This window comes from Carettochelys insculpta, chromosome 8, assembly GCF_033958435.1.
Source record: "Carettochelys insculpta isolate YL-2023 chromosome 8, ASM3395843v1, whole genome shotgun sequence".
Taxonomy (NCBI): domain Eukaryota; kingdom Metazoa; phylum Chordata; order Testudines; family Carettochelyidae; genus Carettochelys; species Carettochelys insculpta.
Genome location: NC_134144.1, coordinates 16734464 through 16752772, shown reverse-complemented (window position 1 = coordinate 16752772; position 18309 = coordinate 16734464). Strand labels below are relative to the sequence as shown.

Genomic DNA, 18309 nt, shown 5'->3' with positions numbered 1-18309 from the left:
ACAAAACAGAGGATTCATATTACTTCCCAGGTATAAAATTCTGCTGGTCTAATTCATCTAAACTGTCCCCTATGCTCATCTTCCCTGACATTAGGAACAGAAGCAGCATTGAAAATGAGTTCAGAAGTCAAGAGAAGAAGGAGAAATTCATCTTAACAGAGTGAAAGGAAGTGCTAAAGATTACCATGTGGCCACTACATGCCACCATTAATAATAACTAAAAACGTTGGCAGCTGCGGAACATTTTTAAGCAAGATAATACGATTGTTATGCAAATGGCCTACGTTAATAGGCTGGACAAAATGAGATTGCGTAAAGAAGCTGAAACACACATGCACAATTCTTTAACATCCTACATTTTTAGAAGCTGAGCCATTGTCTACATATACAGGACCATAAATGAGAACAACCCACGGTCCAGTTCTATGCAGACAGTAGGATTCTCCGTATCTCACTTTTGTTAAATGGCCAATGGGCTGAACTCACCATTGGCTGATATCAATTTTATTTTTACCTGCATTAGAATGATGGAAGTCAGTATCTTCTCCAGCTCCATCAATGGCATGTGGGTGTTCTTCAGGCCTATCATTAGTTATTGTTCGACGAATACTCTGATATCTAGAATTATAAGACTGGATTTACATACCATATATAGTGAACATACCCTACAGCTAGCTCTAGAGAACCCTAAATATTGAGGTTTATGTGCTTTCTTGCCCATGCAGCCTAAACTCCACTGATGCCTGATTATTCACAGCTTTCTGTGGCCTGAAATTTTGCAGTTCCTTACCCACTGTTTGTGGTCAGACTGTCATTAAACATTCATGGAACAGAGATGCTAGTAAGCTCCATCCAGATTCAGGTGTACATTCAGAAGAACCACACTTAAGACTCACTGGTCAATGAAAGACAGTGCTGAATTACTTGGCACCCAGTCTTCAGACTCTCTTCCAATCACACTTTTGGCACTATAAACTTAATAATCACCACCACCAGTTCTCACCGGCGATTCAGCTGCTCCATTTGCTGTATAGAATTTGACCTCTGGAGGATCTGTGGGGCTGGGGGAGCCGTGGGTCGTTGCCATGTTGTTGTTCTGTTCACATGGTCCACATAGAATATCCTCCCATGGCTGTCAATCCGTGCTTCCCAGTCTGCACAACAATAAATTGTTATGAGGTGGGATTTTTCTTTAAATGTTGCTTTTAATTTACACCTCTTCTTCCTGAGTTCTGTTCCTCTTTCTACACAATTCCTTTGATCCAACAATTTTTGATTGCCCTTGGTCTACGTTACTCAGAGCTAAAAGCCAGAGCTCCTCTCAGATATTATTCTGCAAATCAACATCCCACTGTACTTAGTTTTTACAGAAACCACCTCCAACATGGATTGTCCAATAGGTGCTGATGCCCCACTGACCAAAAACTGTGTGTTCGTTCACATCCTTCACACAACTGCAATGCTTTTTGTACAAAATATGCCTTATGAGGTATCATTTGAAAACTACCGCCACATTGGTCAGCAATATCATTGTAAAATATATGCAATTATGCTTTATGTGAAATTATGGCTACTCATTGATATTATGCTTTAAAGTCTGTGACTAAAAGGTATTTAAATCAGGCATGCTCCAGGGGAGGGGATAAACATGTTTTGTGCAGAAAAAAAGAGAAAGGATGACATCTCAAATCTGGGGTGGCCAAATTCAGTGGGGGTATTTATTTGCATTGGCAGTGGCAGCAGGAAGAGATGATTTGCACTGTAACAATCAGCAGCAGAGGAGCAACTGGCATGGAGCCATGCTATCTAGTCCCCATGTTATCTAGTCCTTTACTCGGCATAAACTAATGAACTTTATTTGTGGGGAGCTTTCAGAAAAGTACATTACTGTAATATACGAATGGGGGAGAAAACCCCTAAGTTATCTTTCACCTTAAAGAGACAAAGAAACCAAGGGATTTGACCTCTGTGATGGCTCCTAGTCAGGCCAATCAGCAAAAATCTGGAAATACGACTGGGTGAGAGAAAGGCCTTATTGAACAAACACTTGCTAGATTTGTTTTCACTTTTATTTTCTTGAAATCTTTGTTTCTTTTAACTTGGTATCACTTAACTCATGTTCAGTTAAGGTCCTAATCTAGCAAAATGTATATTTTTAAACAAAAGCTTGAAGGTATGTGGAATCTGCATAGTTCCTATGCAGTAAATGAAGGTTTTATAATACCAGTCATCTATTTTTGCTTTCCCTATTAATGTAGTAATGCCTAAAGTCAGCACACGCGTATTGTACAAGTAATTTTTTTTCTAATTCTTTAACACAATTTATGTGACAATAGGAATAATGATCTTTTCCTCTGACTCAGCCTGACGTTACAACACCTAGAATGTATCCCAAAGCACCCTGAGACTGTGGTGTGTTGCTGAATAAGCATATTCTATTACAGTGAGTGTTTGCCCCAGATACATCACAATGTTTATAATGTAGCATTCAAGCACATTTTCAGACTGAAAAACTGAATCCAGATGACCTTTAATATTTTTTTCTGATTCTAATCATAGTAGTAGATTCGTGACCTGTATAAATGCTGGTACTATGAGGTTTTTTGTTTTTAATCTTTTTTCCCTTTCTAAATATTTATATAAGTATGTTGGGAGATGGTGGGGGAGGAAATATTGAGGCCCAATAATGAGTGTGACATTGTCTCACCCCCCTCCCCCCCGATAGTAAATGACTGTGTTGAAGTACGAGGTAGCAAAGTAAATTATAAATATTTGGTGCATTTTTTTAAAGGCAACAATTACAGCAGACACAGCACATGAATAAAATAAGCACCTTGTACCTACTTTACTGCAGTATAAAACTGAACTCCCAAATGTTACAAATTTATTATATCTTGACCTGATCTCATCTTAATATTTCCTGTAAATGTTCTATATCTTGTCAGTGAGAAAAACTACGAAAATACCAAAATACCAATCTTCTGCCAGGTAGGATGCCCAAAAAATACTGTGTTATGAGAACATTTAAAATCAAGATTTATGGCGCTAACATTCTCTGTGGCTGATTCGGTAGTTGGGGATTTTTGAATGACAACACTATCATGAGCAACTGCTGTAATACAATCAAACTGGAGCAAGAGGATATTGAGCTTCATACAGCAATGCTCTGATGTCTCTCATTAGTAATACCAACACAATCCTATTTCATGTCACAAGATTGATATCCTACTTTCTATTAAATTCAGTGGGCAAAATCCTGATCCCATTAATGTGAAAAGGAAAGTCTTTTCTGCAGTTTGACATAAGTTTTCAAAAACACCTAGATATCTTCTCCAGCCCTTGTGAAACAAACAAGAAGTCAGGAAAAGCAAAGATAAGTGGCACTCTGTGCAGGGGATGTTGGCAATTGGACTCCATATTTTCATGCTGGCAGAGGCAAAGAGTGGGGATAAACAATGTTTCCCCATGAGCAGATAACAAGTAGATGCTATAAGCCATCACCTTCAATGATTTAATACTGACTTGGCCTGGGTTATTCATGTGCATCAGTTAAGTAACTGAAAGCCAGTCAGATATCCAACAGTTAAACATTCAGGTTTCCTTTATGTTCTCCATAAAATGGCTAAAACAACTGTCTTTATTTCTTTTTACACATAATTGTAAAGCCTTTCCATTAATGATCCCCCTCTCGATCCATCAATAGTAACAAATTACCATGTCACCCAAAGAGAGCATTAGCACCCAACACCTACTACATCACTTGCCCTGTACGTAATAAATATATCCCAAGACACAGCAGCTGAAAGCAGGAAGGCGAAAGCTTCAAGGTCTAATGTTTGGATGGCTTTGCTTCCTACCACCTGCCACAACATCACACCCCACATCACTACTCACCCGGAACACAGGCAGTTTCTTTCCCCCATAGCTCTCTATCAATTTCATTTAGTAGACCACCACAAGCAGTTTAATCACATAGCACGCTGTAGTACTTCCTAAGCTGATTACCATCTCTTACAAAATATTTCGCAGCCTTGCTCCCCACACAGAACTCCTCTGCTGATCTGAATTCTTGTTGAATTTCAGGGCCACATTACCCATACTGTAGCTCATATCCTGAACACTTGATTAAAGTAAAATGGGGTCTCACTTGGTGGTAGAGCCTCATCCACTCTCTGATATCGGCTAACATCCTGACGTACTGAAGGCAGTGACCTCAAAGTCTGGTGGCCATTGGATTGGGAACCTAGAATCAAACATAGAACATTCAGCTGTTTTTTTCCATTCAGCGCTAAGAAGCTGTTGAGTGGCTTCTGAATTGAACAGTACATTGAATATGGATTCTGTCTGTACGTTCAAGTCTCAGAGGGGACTCCAAAACAGACAGCATACAGAACTCATGGAACCGTCATAGAAACCCAGATCAAAACCAGTAACTGCGTCTTTGAGACCTCAAGGGTCCATAGTTATAACTCCATTGATTTAAACACAATTACACAAATTTACACTACACGGAAATCTGGCTTTTAGTGTCTGGAGAATAGAACACTTGACAATACTGTAATAAGGTCTCCCATTAAAATAATTTCCTTTAGTCACATAAGCAAAGGGTGAGGGCTGCTCAGAGAGAGAGATGGCATTAAGGATTCTATTTATTAGTTTGTTTCCCTAACTGAAAGTTCATAATCATAAGCAAGGAGGAGAGATAATGCCTTTTGTCAAACTATCATATATTATTAAGGGCACTTCACTGGAGAGATTTACACATTGTTGCTGAAAAAACATACCAACCTTACTGAAAGTACATACAATTTGTACCCTCTAGGTGAAATCCTGGTGTCACTGACTTCAGTGACAAAATTTCCATTGACTTTAGCGGGATTTCACTTTCTGTGGAGATGCATATGAAGATCCAGAGACTCTGGGAATATCATTCCCAGGGATGTTTTGTGCAGTTTATATATTCAGAAGTCGAAATGTTGCTCATCAGAAGTACATGATGTACCTGAGATAAGGCTTCACTGGCATGGATGACTTACTGTAGCAGCATCCAGCATGTGATCAACTCCATCAAAGCCAGGCAGTCATCACAGGCCTCCTCTAATATGGTGGTGAAGTGCTAGTAAGGAACTCCCAAGAGCCCCCACTTCATAACCAGAAAAAGGAAGTGAATGAATACATGCTAAACTGTGATTAGGGACAAGTTATTTCTTATAGTACCACCTATGCTGAAGCTAGGTCTGATGTATACTTTTTAAATCCTAATTAACTTTACAAGCAACTGTTGTATATACAAAAAAAAGTTAGGAAATCTTTTTACATAGAGAGGTGTACCTGAGCTGGTCAGAATTTATAAGTGAGAATGGAATCAGCTTTAAATATGACAAGCAATTCTCCTTTTTTCTTTTTCCCCCCCAAAAAGACTTCTTGTTCTCTTTCCACTTTATGACACACAAAGATTTGTTTCCCCTTTTCCCCAAAATAAAAATGTGTCAGGAGCTCAACTGTTCATTTATTAGATTTCACATTTGTTTTCCCCCTTAGCCATTTGGTTAGCCAGCACATTAACAAGATACTATCTTTTTTGCCAAAATAGAACATTTCCAATTTCATTTTGTTAATTTTCATTTTCATTATAACAAATTAATTAAAATACCATTAAAATGTTTTAACTAGATTATTTCAAAACCCACCAAGAAGAAAATTATTTTGAAATATTTTGAATTTTTTACTACGTATTTTTAAAATAGTTTCACTAGTGACTGCAGAAAAGCCTTATTACTTGAAAAAAAAACCCTCCCATTTACAGTAGCATTTGTCTACCGTAATTACCTCCAATAGCTCCTTCAACCTGCGTAGCTCCCTCCTCACAAGCAGCACGGGCACCTCCAGTTTCTTCATCCTGAGACTGGCTACTTGCAGCTGCAGCCTGTAGACTCCTCCTCCTCTGCCAAATTTCTTCTGAGTCATCTCCTTCTTGTAATTCACCTCCTTCGGCTAGCTGCCCCTCCTCTTGAGTGCTAGGTAACTGCACCACAGGTAAAAAACCTGGAGTGCACACAGAATCTTGTGTTTCTGCAACAAGCTCACTTCTGGCCATCTCAGAGACACAAGCTCCTTCTTCCTCTTCCTGAGAGGAAAAGGCAGGTGTCTCGGAAAACCTGGCACTTTCAAAGGAAGAACACCGAGTTTCAAAAGAGGAAAGCTGTGTAGTCACACTTTCATTGCAGGAATTGTCTGCCCCTTCCACATCACTCTCTCCTTCTGGCCTGGTACTGGCCTCACTGACACTTTCTGTGCGAGCAACATCACTGTGCTCAGTTTCAGAGGATACCTGAGAAGGTTCAGATCCTTGGTCAATGGATTCTGTTTCGCTAATACCTCTTCTGCTATCACCAGCAGAGACTGAAGCCCCTGCGTCTGTACTGCTAGCAGGCAGCTCTGCTGCCAGACAGGCACACAAATCACTGTCAGCCCGTTCTATGGACTGACTGTTCTGAATATCTGGCTGGCCTTCACCTTCTCCTCCTGCTAACTCTGTTGGCTGAAGCCCGTGGAGTGTCTCCACCAGATCAAAGGGCTGCAAAGGAGTTTCACAAACTGGCTGTTTCCCATCCTCTGCAAAACCCTGCACTATCGAATTTGATGAATAACTTAAAATATTTCCTCCAACGTTCCTTGTTGCACCATTAAGCATTACTAAACCACCATCTTCTTCCAAGGAAGACTGAAAACCCAGATCCTTATGCAACTCATGCTCTTCTTCATCTGAGTCAATGTGAAGCATAGCATTAAGTCTCGTGTCAGTCGGAAAACTACTCCTTAGTTTTGGGGATGCCCCTAGTGAACGCTCATTGCAGGCAGATGCTCCAGGTCTGGGATGACTGTTGTGTTCTACTGCATCCAGATAATCATTCAGTGAGTCCTGGCGACCTCTGGTAGGTGATGACCTTGCAGCAGTAGAAATTAATTCCTCCTGGTCTGTTTCTAGAGTTGTACTAGTCCTTAAAGAATGCTTTGGGGCTGCATTTCCAACAGATTCCTCAAGGATTGGATCATTTGAACAAACTGGAAGTGTGTTATGATGCCCTGCTGGCATGTCCTCATCATCAGAGGGGCTTCCTAAGTCTCCATTTACAGAGTTCACACCTAGCAAACTTCCAACTGTTTCTGGTGAAGCATCTGCAGTGAAACACAAAGACTGGGAATGAAACACAAGAACACATGCCGTCAGGTCATTCTAATATCTCTACCTAACACGATGCCATAAAAATCACATTTCTGTTAAGCTACATGTTCACAGAGGGTAAAAACCAGTTTTCTACAGTTGTAGTCTTGTTCCTAAGAGCAGGATCAGCATAGACCCCAAGACTATCTGTAACAATCTGCCTATGAGGCAATGAGAAGCGCTACAAACAAAATGTCAGATTACACAAGGCAGTCACAGACTAGACTAATATACTTTGTACAGAACAGTTTTATATCTACTTATAGACTATGTCTACACTAGCCCCAAACTTCGAAATGGCCATGTAAATGGCCATTTTGAAGTTTACTAATGAAGCGCTAAAATACATATTCAGCGCCTCATTAGCATGCGGGCGGCCGCGGCACTTCAAAATTGACACGGCTTGCCGCCACGCGGCTCATCCCGACGGGGCTCCTTTTCGAAAGGACCCCGCCTACTTCGAAGTCCCCTTATTCCCATCTGCTCACAGGAATAAGGGGACTTCGAAGTAGGCGGGGTCCTTACAAAAAGGAGCCCCGTCGGGATGAGCCGTGGGGCGGCGAGCCACGTCAATTTCGAAGTGCCGCGGCCGCCCGCATGCTAATGAGGCGCTGAATATGTATTTCAGCGCTTCATTAGTAAACTTCGAAATGGCCATTTACATGGCCATTTCGAAGTTTGGGGCTAGCGTAGACATGGCCATAGCTCTTTCTCTTTCAAAAAGAAGGATCTAAAGTTCCATGAACAGTAAGGTATGTCTACACTCCAAAAAGGCCCCAGCAGTCTCTGAAGTTTGGTCAGGCTCATATGGCTTGAGCTACAAAGCTAAAAAGTGCAGTTTAAATATCTGATTTGGGGCTGGAGCCAGGGCTTTGAAATCCAGGGAGGGTGGAGAGTCACAGGGTATGTCCACAGAGCAGCTAGACACCTGTAGCTGGTCCATACCAGTTGACTCAGGCTGTATGGGTTTGGCTGTGCATTGTTTTGTTGCTGTGTAGATTTCTGGGCTCAGGCTGGAGTCCAGGCTCTGAGACATCCCACTTTTCATAGGTCCTACAGCCTGGCTCAAGCAGTAACCTGTAAGTCTGCTCAGCAATGAAATATCCCCGCAGCCTGAGCCTCACAAGCCACCTCAGCTGACATGATCCAGCCATGGTGTTGTCTTGGTCCTGTGTAGACATACTCAGAGTCATTTTTACACTTTAAGAATTGACAAGGATGCATAAGGTCAACTAATCTCCCTACAATGAAAATACAAGATGCCAATACATTTAAATACGTCAGCAATAATAAAAGTAGAAAATAATCAAAATGAAATTATCATTCAGCAATACTAATCTCAAAAGTAGCATTTAAAATATTTGGCCCATCACTTTCACACAAAGCTGTTCTCTAGTACAATTAGTATACACAAAAGAATAAGTACATACTGATTTCCTCTACCCAATCATTGTGTACAAGGTTTTAAATCTTACCTTCATTAATGGATGATGTAATCTCGATTTTGAACTGGAGATACCCACTTACATGGTCAGCTGGGAGTCTTCTGCCAAGATTATAGCTCAGAATCTGGTCTCTGTAGAGAAGAAAAAAATACTGGTTTCTAGACTTTTTACTATTACTTTAATTTCCAAATGTTTTACATCACAGGTTCCTGTCAGAGATCTATGGCATAATAAAAGGTAATAGAGAATCATGAAAAGGTGAGCATCTCATTAGCTTGTGTAACAGAGCATATAATCTGTATGCTTCCTGAGAAACAACTACCACATAAATCAAAAACACCATACCTACAAACTATGCTTTTGTCCTTATACCAAATATAAATTGCGAATTGGCAAGTTTCAAACACCCACAAATCTTTTCTTAATTAAAAAAAAAATGAACAACAACAAATGTTTTTACTTTGATTCCAAACATTAAAAGGTTTTTGTAATTTTATCCTGCCCTCTGCTGTTTTTTTTAACTACACAAAAATACTTTTTGTTTATCTGAACAAGAGACACTATAATTTTTTATCTTTAGGTTCCAATTCAAACCAGGTAATTATGTTCAGGTTGCTTTCCAATGTAGGTTGTACAGCTGTAGAGGCCTTGTCTAAATGAGTAAGTTTTATTGTTTATTCCAGTGTGGTTTTTCTGGTTTAACCCTCCATTTGGACAGATTCCACAATCAATAAGACTGGTTTTGGTTTAGTGTAACTCCTTCCCAAGTGACAAACTAAAACTAACAACCAAAAAACCCATTCGTATACCAGCACAAGTGTCTCCACATGGGGCATACAGATGTAATACCCGTGTAACTAAAGTGGTTTAAATTCAGACCTGTGGATACATACTTAAGAAATTCTTAAAACAAAGAGCAGTCAAGTAGCACTTTAAAGACAAGCAAAATAGTTTATTAGGTGAGTTTTCGTGGGACAGACCCACTTCTTCAGACCATAGCCAGACCAGAACAGACTCAATATTTAAGACACACTTGTGTGGACACAGCTGAAATTACAAGAGCCTTTCCTGGCTACTCCACGGATAATAGTACCAGCAGGAACAGAAGCTATAACTATTTGGACATACTTGCAGAATGAACGACGAACAAAAAATCAAGACCCTAGTATTCGGCATAATGGATGGTTCAAATAGGAGAGGCAGACCCCACAGAGAATGCATAGATGATGTAGTAGATTGGTGCGGAGCTAGTCTACAGAAACTAAGCCACTCTGCATTGGATAGGGAAGATGGAAGGAAATAGCGAGAGGCATCAGACACCAACGGGCGCTGAGCTCATGGTTATTGATAATGATGAGGAATCTTCACACTTCTGCCTGCTGAAGCCCACTGTCATAGACATGCCACTCCTGTTCCCAGTCAGGCATGTCCTCTTTTCCACAGCTATCTTTCGGCTATCTTTCACAGCTCACATACTCCTATGCTGGACAATCCTCCTCCAGATAGAAATACAGATCTAATCCAGAACTCTCTCATCCAGCAACATCCGTAATCTGGCACGATTTTAGTTAGCCAGATGATCCAGGGAGGGTGCAGGGTGGGGCCAAACTTGGGTGTGGCCAAGTTTCCAGTGGTCTCAAAGTTTATTTACAGCAAACAGTCCTGGCTCTGAATGTTCTATGCTATCTGTTACGCAGCTGTAATTTGCCCCTAAGTGTCTTCTAAGAGACAAGTAAGCACTGGAAGTGTTGATAGACAATATTGACCTCCCGTGGTCCAGCACCAGTCAGGTCCCAAGGGTGCCAGATTACTACGGTTCAACCTGTAGACCTTTCAGAGCTTCTTTATGCTACCCTATCCATTTTACCCAGCATAAAACAGTTAGAAAAGTGCAGGGGGAGGGACTGATTAATCACACCCATACTGTCTACATGAGGATAGGCCATGATATTTAGCATTTGCTTGGCATTCACATAAAAAATTATCACTAGGATTGACTGTTTCATATTTTCCACAACAGCTAAACAAAATTCAAAAGATGTTGTTACTTTAACTACACAAATATGCAGAGTATTGCTGTGGCCACACAATGCCCAAAATCAGGACTAATTTCAGGTACAGACATTGACTAAATTAGCACAATGTACTTGGAAAATGGCAAGTGTCAGGCTTCAGACATTTTTACATTTCTGTAACTTAACAGTAGCAACACTGGAAGGGGAAAAACCTGAGTCAGTCATGCCTATGTACAGTTTCTACGCACAAATATAATATTCCTACTGTGCTCCTCAAGCCAAAGCAAGTTTTATTCAACTGAGCAAACATATTGTAATGCATTTTGTGTGTGAAAATGACTCCTGTTGTTCAGTTGATTATCTCTGGTAGGAAATTAGATTTGAATGGATGATCAGTGCAAGAATCTCTTTAAGCAGTGTTAAATTACACTATAATTTTGTAAATTTGATTAACCACCATATTCCTTTGGTTTCTCAATGGTGTAATGTATTGGTGTAATTTACTGGTGCATCAAAATCTCAAATGTGCAAGCTGGAAAACACCTAAATTGCTCCATCTGCAGTGTGTAAGAGGAAAAAGCCCTTATGGGAAACAAGTACCTTCTCAATATATAGAGGAAATCCCAACTAGCACAGAATGCAGCCATGTCATCTCCTCAACAACACGGTAGCTACTGCGAACATATCAAACCTTTCATCCACTACATATGCTGTGGGAAGTCTGCATATCAAACCAAGCTCAAGATCTCAATCCCTGTCTTCAAAGGGCTCCAACTGTATGGCCTAAGGATACCTAAAGTTCCAGAACAAAGACTGTGGTCAACAACTTTGTCCTTTGGCACAATGGAATGCTCAACAATAAGAGTAAAGCTTGTCTGTGTGAAGACAGAACACTCTCCAGGGGCAATCCAAGACGGTGGACTAGGACCAACCTTACACTATCATCTGCTCCAAGTCCAAGGAGCATTTCTTTTACCTTGCCTTCTTTAACATAAACACATAGGAGAGGGTGAGAGAACAAAACGTTGCAGATGTGTAGTCACTTAGTTTCACACACCACTGAAAGGCATTCAGTACTAAAACAGTAGAAGTCTACAGCATGTGCAAAACATCCTGTGGCACCTTATAGATGAACAGATCTTGCATCTGACGAAGTGGGTCTTTACCCACAAAAGCTTATGCTCCAAAATATCTGTTTGTCTATGAAGTGCCATAGGACTTCTTGTTGTTCTCAAAGATACAGACTAACGCGGCTACCTCTCTGATACAGGTACAAAATGTTTACCTTCCCGTGTAGTCATCATACTGCTGAAAAGATTACACTTTACTAGCTTGTCCAAGAAGGAGGACTGATTTTCACTTACTGCTTATTTTTTCCTAGTTTGTGTACTTCATTGATTTATTGTCTACACTTTTCTTCCAGTGTGTTTCATTTACCTCTTGCACGGTCGTAACCTAGACTATAAGCTCACCAAGAAAGGGGCTGTGTGTCTGTTTAGCATCTAGCCAACTGGCCTTTGATCACTGACTGGTGCCATGAGGCACTACTGCAGTAAAAACAACAAAAATTATTACTCCTCGATGAGAGGTCCAAAGAGTTTTCTAGACTGCTTTAATGTTGTTCTAATGCAAGCATGTCATCAAGTTCAATACCAACCCATATTCTTCAGGTGCACATAAAGTGAAAACCTTCCTCCAAAGGAAGATTCAAGATATTGTATATATAACTGAAATATGCAGACTGAAAATGTTCTCCAGAATTTTTGCTTGCAAAACATACAGAAAAGAATTCCATGCATATGGATAGGCACTCCAAAATCATTTTAATAAGCCCCAGACTTACCAAAGAGCACTGCTGTTAAGCAGAGCTAAAAGAACATTCTGAGCATTGAGAAGAAAATAGGCACATTAAGCAATATTCTGGCAGTCGCTCACAGAATCGTTACCTTGTTTTAATGTCAAACAATGTGTTATTTGTTAAAATAAGCCTCTTATTCCTGATGTATCATAATTTACTTAAACTGAGATCTAAATAAAACTATTGCAGTAAAACAAATATAAGTATTAACATTTACGAACCAACCAATAAATAAGCAATCTGTTTCTTTTAATGCATCAATTCTTAAAGTCAGTTTACATACAAACTGTGGGAGCACGAGCACCTGGTGGCCGGGCCTCACTCGCAAGGCAGAATGACCATACACTCCATCTTGGAACGCTATCATACAGCGGCGGGAAGGTCTGAAGTCAGGCCAGGAGAAAGAAATCAGAAAGTTGACAAGTAGTTGGAGAGTCCCCAAAGAGAACATCCTGACAAGCAGATAGTAAGCCCCCAAAGAGAACAGCTGGGGCTAGTAGCTGGAAGCCCCCCCAAAGAGAACATCTTGGTTGTACAACATCAGAGGGTCTCAGGGGAGGTTCAGAAAAAGACCAAGGACAGAGGAAATCTTGTAACATGTTCTAACAGGCCGGGAGGATAGAAAGCCCAAATTAGGTAACAAACGCTTTAATTGGCCAGGTATCGAACCCCCAAGTAAGAAACAGTATAAAAGGTGATTTAACAGGAATAAGGGTGTGGGCTCCTGGACACAAGGCGGAGGCTAGCAACTTCCAGTCCAGACAGCAGACCCCGGCCTGATCACCCGGACGTCACCACCACGAAAGGTCCCAACCAAGCCGTATCTCTGACTTGAAGGGCCGCTGTAACGTAGTTATTGGTGAGATGTGGGAGCATTGGATGTTATTGGTAAGTCACATGTAATTATATATAGTTATATGTAACCTAGTATTTAGCTTATGCCAAATAAATAACTATCTATCTATCTATCTCTCTCTCTATATATATATATAACAAGTGTTAAGTAATTGTAGTTACAAATAAATGAATAAATCACTATTGGTAAATACCACTAGCTGGTCTAGCTGGGTCTGTATAGAGAATTATTGGGACTTAGAACAGCCACAGGGCATTGTGGTGTTCACAATCGGAGTGTTATTGTTTCTGGTACTCATAATACTGTGGAAACCTAGGTTTTAAAGTGGATACACTGAATCACATATTGCTGCTACACTATATCAGGCTGCTATAAAGGTGGGGTGGTTGGTCCTGGGCCACCCGACTCCCCCCGCTGTATCACACCCCACGTGCACCCACGGGACCTGGAGTAGGTCGGCACATCGTCACAAACCTGGGATACTTCTGATACTACAACAAAATTTATGAACAGACATCTTTAAAACAAAATTACTTAACAGTAGGCACCATGAATATTTTAATGGTATACTTTTTTCCCCAAAAAGCTTACCTGAGTAAATACCACCTTGGGAGACTTAAAAATTAAAACCGTTTTCAAAGCAAATTTGCCTTTCTTCATTTATGAAACTTCTTATTTTGGTGGTAATATCTATGAAAAATAGGAAAATTCATCTTACCTTATCCCAAAATTTCCTTTCTTTCTTCTAGGGGAAAAGCCCACAGATGCAATACAATGGGTCTTATTCCTGCTTGTAGCTTCTTGGGGTCAATAACCAGACTTGTCAACCAGAGAAGCTGGAAGTAGCCACCCTCCCAAAGACCTAGTCAGTTAGCCAGTCCAAAATACTTCTAAAGCTGTTTTGCAGAGCTACATCCTTTAAAGTTTATTTCACAAGTTAATAAAAAAAAAAAAAATCACACAAATATTACATGCTGCAGAGCACTGTAAAAATCCACCCCAAATACACTCTGCCCATAAGTGCAAATTCTACTCCAATGAAATAAACGTACAGTGCCCATAAAGAAAACAGAAGAGAGTCAGACACTTCTAGCTTTCCTCCAAACTGGAATCCTTGTGCTGGGTGGGTTGGATCTGCGGACTTTTCCACTAGAAGAAAAGAAATTTTTGGCTAAAGAAAGAAATTTTCCTATTCTTCATAGGGAAAGCCTGCAGATCCATTACAATGGGATGTCCAAAAGAAGGGTATCACCAGGGATGGAAAACAAGGAACAAATAAGAAGAGAGTGCTGTCACTATTTTTAAAATGAATTAGTTCCAGGATAAACATATAATACAGACCACGCCATCCAATGGGAGAGGCTGAGGAACTTTAAACTTGGCAAAAGTAGTGAAGGTGTGAAAAAAACATGGCCACATAAACCCTGTACAGTAAACCCTTGATTTAACGGAGTATTGGGGGCGGGGTGTGCGTTAAAGCTGAAAGTCTGTTATATCCAAATAGTTATCCTATATGATGATGCATTGACCTTCCAAGCCCATCACTCACTCCTGTCCTCTACCCATGCTTTCTTTCCCCCACTCTTGCCCCATTACCTCCCTCCCCCTCTCAATTACCAGGAGAGCAGCTGAATACCAGCCTGGCTCCCTCCACCTCCTGCAGCGATTAGCGCTGCAGCTCCTCCAGCCCCCACCTCTGAGCTGCCCATACGAAGGTAGAGCGTGGCCGCCCCCAGCCTGCCAGTGGGCAGCAGCCTCCAACACCATGGCCGCTGCTCAGCACTATTGCAGCCAGCAGCAGCCAGGCACCAATATGTTCCATGCATATGGAGCTGGGTGAGGAGAGCTCCTGCGCTGCACCACAGCCCCCACATGCCTGCTCCTCTGGCCCCAGTGGCTCCAGCTGCTGCAGTGGCCCCTCCAGCCCCACCCACTTGACCAGCTCCCCCAGCCTGGGCAGCCCCAGCTGCTCCTCCAGCCCTGGTGACAGCTCTAGTGAGTCTCCAGCATTTATTTAAGAGGGAGCAGAGGGGCGGACAGACAGCGTCCATTATTTCCAAAGCCCATCATATCAGGGTCCATTAAAATGAGCGTTTGCTGTACTTGTTTATTTGTATGTTGGATATGAATCTTCCAGTCAGGAGAATTCCATGTATCTGAATGAATGAGTTCTTGTTCTTCTGGCCCACTCTGTCATTTTGCATTGACTTGATCCACCCATGCCTAGAACTTCGCACTATCCTATGTATTGTGACCAAGCCCTTATAGATGCTCTGTTTGTAAAATACGTTGTCAAGCCTAAAAGAGCAGTGTGTTATAAACATATTTGAATATTTTATTTGAATTCATCTCTCTCACACATTGTATATTTTGTTAGATTTAATTTTTTGGCCTTGGGTGCAGAATTCTGTGCTGGGGAGCAGATTCATCTGGTAGAGGGCAGTGTAACACGTGTAAAGGATATGATACTCAGAGCATCCATTGACAATGTAGAGCCAACTCCCATTCCCAGAGATGTTATGACCAGAAAAAAATTTAATGTTTTTGTTCTATGAAAGAAAATGAACAATTACAGCTATGGCCTACTAATTTCTTCATCGGAAAGAATACATCAATTTCCTTGCTGAGTCCTGGATGTAGATAGGCCTATTTACATATAGGTGACTCAAGGCTGTCTGTCACCTGGAAGACATTTGTCTGCAGATGCCACTCTTCAGTATTTTTCCTTTTGCTTTCTCAACTGATGCTATGTTATTTCCTCTTTATGTGAAGTGCTTGAGTAAAAGCAGATTTTTTTCTTGTTTTTTATGAATGCACCCAGGAACAGAGATTAGAAGTTCACAGCCACAGTAATCACCTGGCACCAACTTGTTCACAAAAGCCATTGCTGAAGTGCTGCAAGACACTAGTAGTATATTTTTGCTGACAAGGACTAATGTTATATCTCTTAGAACCTGATTGTGTTGCCCATGATCCAACTGACACCATGTTGGAGGTTTCATCTTCCATTATCCTGAGATGAAATGGTTCTCTCAATGAGCTTCCAAATTCTTGAAGTCAGCATGGATTTTTCTCCACCAATCTTTTCCAACTGCAATGTGCTGTGACCTTCCAAGTACCCACTGTCACTGAGGCAAGGGAAGTCAGGAACAATGGGTACTACTCTCTCTCTCTCGAATGGTGTTGCTAGAGGCTTCATTCTTTTTCAAGACATCAGAACCATGTTAGATGTGACTTGAGACTTAGCGATACTGTGCCTACTGAACACCAGTTTTGGGGGCTGAATAGGAATAAATACAGCTGGAAACTGCTCTGGCTATTCTCAGGAGTAATACTGACTGCATGACATCATCTCAATGATGGCCATGTTGCCAAAAAACATGTTGTTTCAAAAAAATCAGTGCTGCACAAAGGCATTTTGTGGGCCTTTTCCAAGAACAACACTCTGACGGCTTGGACACCTTCTGTATATAGAGGAACCCTTTTTGCTCAAGGAAAAATCGTGTTTTAACTTGAATTTTGAAGGGGAAAAAAGCCACCAACCACCAACCATGCTGAGAAAGGCAGATAAGCCCAGAAATAAAAAAAGATATAGTTGGTTACTTCATCCGTTGCATGTCATAAAGATCTCTCTTCTGGAAGGGTTTCATAATATGTAAATAGATATTCAGCTCAATTATCAATGGAAGCTGATGCTCTGGCAGAAGTTAAAGTCTCCATTCTGAACTGAACTGTGGCTTTTGGAGAAAATCCATTCAAGAACTTCTAGTTAAGCCTGCCTCTGTGTTTGGAATTTTTCCACCAGAAGAAGATAGGTCAGAAGTCTAAGTCTTCTTAGTCCTTGTTAGACCAATGTTGAAACAAATGAATACTGCAGCCTTCATATTTTAACATTTCAATTGTTTGGAAGAAGGAGATTATGTCAATCTTTGTTTAAAATTATTTTAATTCTAAGATGTAAGCCAGACTGGATATTTCTGCCTAAGATTCATTCTTCTGACAACAATGATCCAACAATTAAAATTTCATGCTCTCTGTTTGGGAAACCACTTGAAACAGAACCAGCCTATAGCCACACACACAGCTAGAAAGCCCTCTGCATTTTTCAAGCATCTTCTCTGTCTCTCATACTACTTTGTGCATTCTATCAGTTCAGCTAGATGCACATACATCCTATAACTCATAACTGAATCAAAGAGTGACAAGACCCACAGTAGCATATGTATTTCCTTTTGAGCTACCAGGGCTCGTTAGGTTATTATTATTAAAGGAGGATTTCTCTGGTAGTGTCATTTATAGTCACCTGTCCCCAGTATACTTTATGGCAAACACCACCTGCTTTGCGTGGGGATTGGATTTGTGTGGCCTCTGGCAGGATTTGAATGGGAGTTCAACACACTGCTCTCACAATGAATCTGAAGGTGTTTGGAGTAGGAAGGCGTTCTCCAAAGCTAGGTCTCCTTAGGACCTTTCTCACGGAGGCTTCTGTTTTGAAGGATCATCTGATCTTAATGCCAACAGAGGGCAACAGGTCGTCTAGCCATGTATACTTAGTTCTAGACAATACTTGGACACTAGAGACTACTACACGTTTTGGTTTGTTGTTATTGTTCTTTGTTTTTAATTATACTTTAAATAATACTTTCAGTTTCTTGAGTAAGGATTTTATTAACTTTGGGAGCACAAATCATCACAAAACTACTGTGGGTGAAGTAACTCCTCCACTTACTCACTTCTCCCATGTTTTCTCCTTCAGGGGCTTATCAGGAAAAATATACAGTATGCATAATACTCTTGAGCATGGTTTCAAACTGCTCATCAAAAATGACTCTGAGGCTTCTCCTTTGAGGCCTTTAGCTCAAAGACTGAAACAGCTACCTTTGCTCCTGGTGAGCCAATATGAGGAGGCT

At 40.8% G+C, this 18309-nt stretch overlaps 1 protein-coding gene across 4 annotated transcripts in view; it reads right to left on the bottom strand.

The window, feature by feature from the left end:
- Positions 1-18309, bottom strand: part of HECW2 (HECT, C2 and WW domain containing E3 ubiquitin protein ligase 2) — a 250554-nt gene that overhangs the window by 70914 nt on the left and 161331 nt on the right. For all 4 annotated transcript variants that reach the window (XM_075002118.1, XM_075002120.1, XM_075002119.1 and 1 more), the window contains 5 exons: positions 8701-8801; positions 5830-7179; positions 4148-4243; positions 1004-1154; positions 515-618 (listed from right to left, as the gene is read on the bottom strand). In XM_075002118.1, coding sequence (XP_074858219.1) covers positions 515-618; positions 1004-1154; positions 4148-4243; positions 5830-7179; positions 8701-8801 — 1802 coding nt within the window. The remainder of the gene's footprint in view (positions 1-514; positions 619-1003; positions 1155-4147; positions 4244-5829; positions 7180-8700; positions 8802-18309) is intronic.